Consider the following 9,880-nt stretch of genomic DNA (forward strand, 5'->3'; position numbering starts at 1 on the left):
CATTGGAGCAGAAATACAAGAAAGCAGTCCTGGGGATGGAGAGAGGGGCATCCTTACCTCAGAGGCCCTCATTGACCCAACAAGTGACTTCTGAGTCAGGGCCTGTGATGGGAGATGGAGCCATAGCCCAGAACTCTCCCTGAAGGTCCAGATCCACTGGCCCGAGTCACAGTTCCCCCTGAGTTCCAGCTCATTGGATCCCTTGCTTATTTCTGCCAAAATAGTCATTACCCACCAACTGTTCCTCTTTCCTGTCCCCATCTCAGGGATGACACCATCATCCCCAAGTCCTCTAGGCCAGAGTTCTGGGTCTTGTCCTGGACATCCCCCCACCCCATAGCCCATCAAGCCCCATATTCTGTTCTTTCTGCCTCCTGAATCTCTGCCTTATCCCCTCGGCCTGTGGCCTAATCCAGGTTCCATCCTCTTCTTCTTGGGTCCCTGCCCAAGTCACCTTCTGGGCTACTGGCTCCCAGTCTCATTCCTCCAGTTCTGGCTCCAGCTCTGACCCAGTCCTCCCCTGCTCTAAACCCTTCCATGGTTCGTTAATACCCCCCCTCCCCCACCCCGGGCCTCAGGACAAACTCCAAGCTCCTCAGCCTGGCCTCTGCTTACCTTTTCATCCTCTTCCAGCCTTACAGTTACCCAGGCAACAGGGGCTGGACGCCTTCCGCTTGGGCACCACAATAATACTCCTGCATGCCTCCCTGTCTTTGTTCATGCTGAAACACTGTCCCCTACGCTCTTCACCACCTTTGCTTGGCACCTCCTGCTCCTCCAAGACCCGGCTTCAATGGCCCCTCCCCTAAAAACCCTTTCCTGACCACGCCAAACCCAAAAAAACTCTCCTGGACTCCTCCACTTCAGCACATCCCTGCCCATCAATGTGTCAGTCTGTCCTCCCATCTGACCCGGGCTTGTTGAGGGCAGGGCCCAGGCCTGACTCATCTTGGTCACCACCATCGCCCAGCACGCGGCCTGCCACACCGGAAGCCTCAGGAAATTTATTTAAATAATGGGTGGCTGAGGGTGTGCATGAGCGAGTGTGAGTGAGTGGCTCTACCAGGAAATCAGTGAGTGAGGGAATTAATGAGGGCAGGAAGGACTCAACGGATGGGTGAACAGGACAAGCAGGAGCCCACGAGAATTAGGTGCAGGGTGGGAGGAGTGGAAAGGATGAATATCTGAGATTGTGCTTCCTGAGCTCAGTTTCTCCAACAAAGCAAAATGGATAGTCGCCCCGGCTAAGCTCCCCTCTCCGCCTCGAGCCTCACCAAGTACCACTGTTTCCCAGCCGAGCTATGTCCAAAGTCGCAATACCAGGCATGCTGGAAAGGGCTTACCCGGCCGGATCCTCAGAACCTGTTCCCTCACAAGCCGGCTCCAGCCTCTGCGGAGCGGACTTGTATTCCTACTCCGCAGGTTCCCGGCCTATTGGCAGGCTGGCAGGACTGGCGTCTTCAAGAGCCTATCGCTGTCCGACTTGGGCCGTGGCCCCGCCTCCAGGGAACGCGTCTTGTGTGGCCCGGGGAGGTAGGAGGTGGAACGTGTCTATTGGCTGGATGATAGTGATTGACGTCATGGGTAGCTTATCACAGCTAGATTCCGGAGGCCTCCCGTGTCAGACCCACCTCTGGAAAGACAGGATGGGGACGTAGTTGAGGGCTCGGCCAACTGCAGAAGGGCCATGAGTGGGGTTTCTGGCGGCACGTACCTGGGCTCTTCGCTGGCCTGAGCCTGTCCTGATGGAGCATGGGGACTTGACTCCAAACTCCTTGCTCCTGAGGGAGGAGGGGACGGAGGACCCGAGAGAAGGGACTGGGGACTTGAGGGAGGAGGAACTGGGGCCGAGACCTCTGGGTCTGAAGTAGGAGGCTGAGCGTCTGGATTCCTGGATCCTGAGGGAAAAGGGAGCTGGGAACTTAAAAGGTCGGCGTCTAGAAACGGGGACTCCTGGGTCCCAAGAGTCACTGGCCTGCCCAGGGATGACAGATTTGCGGTTTAAGATTTTATATGGCTATTTATGGGATTGGAGCCAAGCCTTGGCCCCAGGCAAGAGTTCTGGGTCTTGTGGTGGGGCTTGTACTAGAGTTGAAGAAGAGGCTTAAGGGAAGCTGTGGCCTCAATATGTCCTTTCCTCATCCCTAAAAGGGAAGCCAAAGGCGGGGTGCTGTCTGCAAAAGGCACGCAGAGCAGGAGACTTGAAACTCACGTGGAGACAGAAAAACAGAGATACCAATGGAGAGATTAAAATATTGAAAACAATAATAATAGAGCTCTCTTGTATGGAGTTTACTGTGGCTAAGCATTTTACATAATTATCTCATGTCGTCCTAGTAACAACTCTAAGAGATTGGATTATTATTATTATAATCTCCATTTTACAAGTGAGAAAATTGATCCCTAGTGAGAGAGAATCAAGATATAGGTGTAAAACGACAAGAGAGACAAAACACAGATGGAAATAAACAAAGAGATAAACACAGACAAGCCTAGAGACAAAATAAAAGATAGACAAGCGAAAAAAGGAGAGAGGCTGAGAGCCAGGACTTGGGGGAGGCGGGGCGCAGGAGCTAGGGCCTGGGACTCCTGGATCCTGAGGGAGGAAGGACCAAGGAAACTCTCGGGTATTTCTTCCCCTGACTACAAGATATCAGGCTTGTCCTGTCCTTCCTGCTGTGGGTGCTGGGCCTGGTTGGGGCCAAAAATAGTGATTAAGGGGGGCAGATGTGTCATTATCCTATTAGGAGGAGATAAGAAAATGATTCATAAGGGTGCCCCAGGCCTGAGAGGGGCCTTTCCCCCATGGTCCTTGCTCTTTGATCTGGACAGATCAGGCCTAGGGAGGCCCCAGGAGGGGTAGGGTCCTCTCTGTCACTCTCCATCGCTGCATCTCCATCACTCAGAACTGTCACTGAGGTCCACCATGGGGAAGCCTGGGCCACTCTGGGACAGCCACAGCTTTCCTTGTGGGTCTCCATCTCTCTGGGTCTCTACTTTCCCCTAGACCAGTGCCCTCCAGAGATCAGGGCACATAGCAGAGGCTCAACAAATGCTTATGGGATGGATGGACAAACACCTACACCTCTCTGTGCAGCTCTTTCTCTTTCCCTGCCTGCCATCTCTCTCTGTGTCCCCATCATGATTCTCAGCCTCTCCCTGGCCTCATTCATCTCCTCCCACCATCCCTTTCACCTTGTGTTTCTTCTGAAGCCTCTGGGCCCACCATCCCTGTTAGAGAGAAACTGAGGTTCATTTTGAAAGGAGTCACCCTCCCAGGGTCCCCTGTAGGACATGTAAAGGAGTAGCTGAGAGAGGGGTTCTCCAGTCCCCAATACAGACACACTTCTGTCACCTCAGAGTCAGAAAAGCAAGATCACATCAAACATGTGCTCTTAAAACACCCATTTGGTAGGATCTTGCATTTGCACCCACATAATCAGAGAATCACACACACAGCACATACAATCACCTATGAACATAAACATAAGCACACAATCACAGAGTCACGGCACTGACAACACACACAGAAATAGCCTATTCCACATGCAAAACAGACACCCTAGTTATACAATCATATGCCAAGCCACTGACAGGCTGCTCATCCAATCCATCCTAGGACCATGAGCAAAGACTTGGTCTTGTTCACTATTATCTCCCCAGCACGTAGAACAGATCCTCCTCCTCATCATCATCATCACCACCATAAACACAAAAATGTTCCCTACGTGTCAGGCACAATTCTAAGCATTTCACAAGAATTAATTTGTTTAATCCTCTCAACAACTCTGTTCACAACAACTCATTTTGCAGATGGAAAAATTGAGGGCCAGGGAAGTTTAGTGACTTGCCCAAGGTTTCACAGCCAATAAGAAGCTATCAGGATTTGAAGTCAGTGTTCTGCCTCTGGAGTCCATCACACAACGATGCCACTCAATAATTCCCACCTGAATCCAGTTAGAATTACAGAACCTCAACAGCTGAGACCACACCCAACACAGGTGCACCATGCATAGACTCACAGAAGGGCAATATAGATACAAACAGAAAAGACCCCTCATGTGTCACACCCCAGAAGAGGAACACTCAAAGAGAGACACATTGTGACAATCCCCACACAGAGGCACAGCAGCCAGAGAGGCACGCACCACACAGAGAGACACAACACACCCAAACCCAGACTAGTGACACACCCAGAGCACCCCGAGTCCATCCTGTTGTGCTCCCAGCCCTGCTGGACTGGCCTTTGAGGAAGCAGCAGGCTTAGGATGGGAAGGGGGGCCACCTCACTTGTCCGCTCAGCCTGACCGGTTCTACCAGGGCCATGGATGGCACCACCTGCCTTGTGAAACCAGTGTTAGGCAACTGGACCCAGACCTGGCCTGGATGTCCCAAATATTGGATGGAACATACTTATACTTAAAAAGTATTTGTTGTTTATCTGAAATTTAAATTTAACTGGGTGTCCTGTATTTTATCTGGCAACTCTATTTGAGGGGGATGGAGGCCAGATGCCTGAAGACTCTGCCATGGTCACTCTTCAGTCTGCAGGCCTCTCCTCCTCCTGCCTGCTGCCCTCCTCCTCACCCCCAAGCAGGCCACCTCACTGCTTCCCTGGTTCTGATTTCCTCATCTACATGAATTGCTGTATCTAATTGGAGCCCCCAGGCTGTGTCAGAGTGAGTGCAGGAAACTCAAGGACAACTCAGGATGTCATCCTGAGAGCCCCAGGGTCCTCAGAGATGACTGACCCTGAGTCACCTGCAGCCCATGGTCTGGACAGCTGGGGAGATCGGGCCCTTTGGCTGCCTCCGTGGGACAGAGCCTGGAGATGGAGAGAGATGGTAAGACAGGAGACAGAGACCCCAGGATAAGGGCAAGAGACACAGAGCTTGGGAGAAGAGAGACTCAGAAATGGGGACAGCGAGAACCAAAGAAATTTGGAAACAGATTTTCAGAGATGAGAAAAGAGAGAGAGACTCAGAGCTGGTGAGACAAAGATGCAGAGATGGGGAGACACTGTGCAGAGATGGGACACTAGAACAGAAAGGGAGAGATGTTCCCCAGACATTCAGGCTCCAAGACCAAGTAATGGACATGCACAGGCAAGATGCTGAGTGCTGCCCATAAAGCACTGGGGGACAAGGACAGCAAGCCATCTGGGGGTACCAGGAGACCAAGGTTCAGGTCCTGGTGCATTGGCCCAGGGAGTGGAGGGAAAGAGGGGATCCCAGGCCAGCAGGGTGATCCACTTGCCATCACCCCATACCAATACCCAGTGGGGTGACGACACCACCTTCTCTTCAGCTGACACCCCAATTTTCTGGTGCCTCCTACATTTTTGGGGTGACACCCGTGCTGGGAACCCCACCCGGTTCTAACGCTGCTTACCTCACTGAGTCACCTCCAACCCCGCCAGGCCTGTTGAGGGGAGACTTTGGTGACTCAGGCAGCCAGGCCCCCAGCTCTTTCAGCCCTCAGGAACGCAGCAGTCTGGAATCCCAGGACCCCAACCCTACTCAGGGATGCAGCCTAGCCTAACCCAAGAGTGTGGACCCCCAGCCTCATCCTCCCTCAGACCCAGGAATCTGAGCCCCCTTTCCCTCCTCTATTAGGGTCCAGAGATCAGGCTCCCAGTGCCCTCCTCCCTCAGACCCAGGAGTGCAGGTCCTCGGTCCTCTGCTCTGTTAGGACCCAGGGGTTCTGGGCCACATCCACCTCCTTCAGGAACCACGGCTTCTCAGTTCCCAGCCTTCTCCCTTCCCAATTTGGAGGTGGGGTGAGGTATGTTTATTTAGTTTGATTCCAGCATGAGTCACCCCCAAAACACACTGCCCCCCCCATGTGCCCAGTGGCCCTGAATGGGAAGAAAATGCTCCCTCTCCCAGGGAAATGGGGACCTCACTAAGGATGCTGGGAGAGGCCTGGAAGGGGAGTCCACTCTCTCTCACACCAGTAGCCTTTCTCCTCTCCCCCTGTCCCTTCCCTGTAAATGGCTGTGGTGGTCCTGCCTCCACCTACCTGCTCCTCCCCTTCCCATGCTTGTGTCTCTCTTTTCTGAATCTCTCTCTCCCTTTCTTATTAATTCTCCCCAGATCTCTGTGGCTCAGCATTCTTTCTGCATCTCTCTCATCTCTTTATCTCTCTCTCCCATCTTGGCCCCCCCCCCGTGTCTCTCTGTCCCCCATTCCTATCCCATCTCTCTCCTTCTTTTGGTCTCTGTGCTTTGACCCAGCTGTGCCCCTTGTACCTTCTCTCTCCCTTCTCCCCCCCATCTCTCTGTCTCTCTCTACCCACTCCCCTTTCTATCTCCAGTGTCTCATCCCTGGATCTTCTACCCCATGATTTCCTCAGTCCTGTGAGACAGCGAGGCAGGAGGGGAGGTAGGGGGTTGGGGGATGGAAAGGGAGGGAGGGGAAGTCCCAGTTCGGGGAAGACTGGCTTGGCTCCCTGGGCAGCTCTGTCAGAGCTCCACCCAGGGCCCCATGGCCTGCCCAATATAAGTAGCTCCTGGCCGAGACTGAGAACTCAGTGCCGGTGTCACCCACATCTCTGTCTCCATCATCACCATCACAGTCCTGCAGGTAGGAGCATCCGTCTGCAGCCTTCTGCTCTGAGGTTGGTGCTTCTGCTCTGTTCTCCCCCACCCCATTCCACTCCCATCTCTCTGTCTCCTTGCATGTCTCTGATGGTCTATCTCTCTGGACACCCCTGTCTTTCTCAATGCCTCCTTTATCCCCCCTTCTCAATCTGAGTGGCCCTGGATTGAATTTGGAAGTCCTGAGGTCCAGCTCCCTCTCTACTACTCCCCTTGGCCTAAGCCATCACATTTGGGGCATTTCTCTTCACCTCTCTGAGCCTCAGCGTTCCATCTGTGAAATGGGCTTGCAGAAAAGTCAAAGTGCTGGGCAGCTGTAAGCATTACTGCAGGCATCTCTATGGGCACCTGGCTCTGATCTCTTTCTCCCCTTGTCTCTGACTCTGCCTTTCTCTGTCTCTTGGTCTCTCTCTCCAGCTGTGCATCTGGTATGAGGAGGGTCCTCTGGGGTCTGTCGGGCAGCTATACAGAGATGGGCGAGTTTCTCGCCCCACCCCATACATCCCTACTCCAGTTTCTCCCGGCTGGCAGGCTGACTTGGCCTCTTTCTCCCCAGTTCCCTTCCCCTTGAGAATCCAGCCCCAAGCGTCCGTGCCCCTTGCCCTCCCTTCCCCTAGTATCCAGCATCCCTTGGACTCAGCTGCTCTCTCTGCTGTCACCGCTGCCACCTCTGCCATCCCCAACGCCACCTCCTCAGGGCCAGCAAGATGCAGTTTGAGATGCGAGACAACGTGAAAGGCAAAGGTGGGATCGCTGGATGGACCAGCCACCCTTCCAGTCCCTGGAACCTGGCCTCTTCCCTCCCCTGGGCACCCTGGCTTCGAAGACAGATGGCGCCTGCTTGCACCCCAGAGGCCCCGAAATGCGGGAACCCAGCACCCCAGGCCCAGACGTGGAGGAGGCAGCGGCACGTCTCGGCCCCGCCCAGATGTGGCGCCCACCCTTCCCCAGATGTGCAGGAGCCCCCCACCCAAGCTCACCCAGATGTGCAGGAGGCAACAGCAACGGGGACAGACCGGGGTGTTGATGCCCAGATGTGGCAGAAGGGAAGGGCGAAGCACAACGGTGTCCCTCAGTGGGCGGCCTGGTGGCCCCGCCCATACTGCCCGGCAGAGGGAGGGACAGCATGGGTGCTGGGCCCGGGAGGCACCACGAGGCAGCCCGCTGACCCCTGTCCTCCACCTCCGCAGCCATGTCCTACCCAGTGACCAGCCAGCCCCAATGTGCCAGCAGCAGCTACCAGACCCAGCTCAGTGACTGGCACACCGGTCTCACAGACTGCTGCAACGACATGCCCATCTGTGAGTGTCCCCTAGACCGGGGGGAGAGCAGGAGGGGAGGGGTCACCTCTCACCCCCTCCGACGCCCTACTAACCCCACTCCCACCTCCCTTCCTTGGACCCTGAATTCCTACTCTCTAACCCTCACCCCTTCCTCGGATGCCCAACACCGCCTAGCTTCCAACTTCCCCTCCGACCCTCAACCTTCCTCCCGCTTGGACCTACAACTTTCTTCGTCGTGGCCCCGACTCCCCCTTCAAACATTATTTCCCGATCTCTAAACCACCCCCTCCTCAGACCCCTAATTCCCTCTGGCACCTTTACTTCACTTCTTCCAACACTCAATTCCCTCGGGCACCCTCATCTCGGCTCCGCGGACCCTCAGCCTCGCCCCTCCTCGAGGCGGAACCGGCAGGAGGCCCCGCCCTGACATCCCGGCGCCCGCCCTAGGTCTTTGCGGCACCTTCGCCCCTCTGTGCCTCGCCTGCCGCATCTCCGACGACTTCGGCGAGTGCTGCTGCGCGCCCTACCTGCCCGGAGGCTTGCACTCCATCCGCACCGGCATGCGCGAGCGCTACCACATCCAGGTGCGCACAGGGCCAGCCACCCGCGGGAGCAGGGGCTGGGGAGTGGCCTCCTGGGACGCAAGGCGGGCTCCTAACCTCTCTCTCCCACCCTCTAGGGCTCTGTCGGGCACGACTGGGCGGCCCTCACCTTTTGCTTGCCCTGCGCCCTCTGTCAGATGGCGCGGGAACTGAAGATTCGAGAGTAAAAAAGTTCTCTCCCCTCTCCTTTTCCACCTGTCACGCCTGGCCACCACTGCCCGCTCCTGGGAGGACCTGCCCCTCCCCCATATCCCGCCACCAGAAATACACCCGCAATAAAAACTTGAAAACTAACTCCGCCTACATCCATTTTGTCCCATGGAAGGAATCTGGGTGGAGAAGGAGGTATGGTGAGGGAGGAGGGGACACAAGGAAGATGCCTAGGTGTGGAAGGAGGAGTTCCTGCTGCGTATGACATTGGCAAGTCTCTTCCCTCTCCAAGCCAGGGAGTCCTCACTAACAAAGTAAAACCACTCACGCCTTAGCAGCCTACCTGAGACTCTGCCCAGATCCTAAAAATAAGCAAAACCAGAAACGCTGTCTTGGTTGAGTCCAGACACTCAAGTTCAGAGAAAAATTTAGGAGAGCCCCTCTGCTCATTCTAAACCTGTGGACTCTTGGCCTATACACAATTCTAACACGTTTGGAGGTCCTCTGTCCCCAGAGCAGAGAACTGCCCAATTTAAGGTTCTCTGGAGCTGAAAGGAATCCTTAACGATTGTCCAGTTCAACCCACCCTCTTTACTGCAAAAGCAACTAGCAGATTAGGAAAGGTCCTGGTCTCCAAACTGGACAGACCTAGGATCCAATCTTGACTCTTGCCACTTAGCTCCGTTATCTTTGTGAATTAATAAACCTTTCTGAGTCTATTTCCTCCTATGAGGATAATCCCTAATATGTCATATGGCGACTGTGAGAGCAAGAGATGGAAAGGCCAAAGAGTGAACTCAACAAACTGTTGTTGTTATTATTATTTTATGTATACTATTACAACTATTCTAATATTAATATATTGTTTGTATTATTTGCTGTTATCCATCTCTCTCTCTTTCTCTCTGGACCTGTGTATCCAACTATCAAATGACATCTTCACTCTGAATATCTAATAGGCATCTCAAATTTAACATGTCCAAAACCCAGCACTTGATTTCCCCCTCAAACCTGCTCTTCTCACAGTCTTCCCCATGTCAGGAAATAGCAAGCCTCGTCCTTCAAGTTGCTCAGTCACTTTGTCTCTCAATGTTCAATCTGTGGACAAATTCTGTTGGTTCTACTTTGGGAATATATCCACAATCACACTTCTCCCCACTCCACTGCCCCACCTTGCTCCAGCCACGCTCCTCTTCAGCCTAAATGAACACAGGAGCCCCCCCGCCCCTTAGTCTCTTACCTGAGGA

General features: G+C 54.1%; 1 protein-coding gene and 1 pseudogene across 6 annotated transcripts; one reads left to right on the plus strand and one right to left on the minus strand.

Annotated features, from left to right (window-relative positions):
• Window positions 1-6,296, minus strand: part of LOC123281331 (poly(A) polymerase alpha pseudogene) — a 296,804-nt pseudogene extending 290,508 nt beyond the window's left edge.
• A 161-nt stretch (window positions 6,297-6,457) lies between these two features.
• On the plus strand, window positions 6,458-8,777 carry CNFN (cornifelin). Of its 6 annotated transcripts, none has more exons than XM_014867532.3 (5): window positions 6,465-6,584; window positions 7,216-7,342; window positions 7,789-7,899; window positions 8,329-8,465; window positions 8,561-8,777. In XM_014867532.3, exons 2-5 carry the CDS (start codon window positions 7,306-7,308, stop codon window positions 8,648-8,650), a joined length of 375 nt encoding a protein of 124 aa, XP_014723018.1. In that variant the 5' UTR covers window positions 6,465-6,584; window positions 7,216-7,305; the 3' UTR covers window positions 8,651-8,777. The 6 variants fall into 6 exon arrangements, with proteins under 6 accessions (XP_014723022.1, XP_014723018.1, XP_014723021.1 ...); XM_014867530.3 differs by having other exon boundaries at window positions 6,528-6,618; XM_014867531.3 differs by having other exon boundaries at window positions 6,536-6,584; window positions 7,155-7,342.
• Window positions 8,778-9,880: the final 1,103 nt, after the last annotated feature.

Source organism: Equus asinus, chromosome 26 (assembly GCF_041296235.1).
Source record: "Equus asinus isolate D_3611 breed Donkey chromosome 26, EquAss-T2T_v2, whole genome shotgun sequence".
Classification (NCBI taxonomy): Eukaryota; Metazoa; Chordata; class Mammalia; order Perissodactyla; family Equidae; genus Equus; species Equus asinus.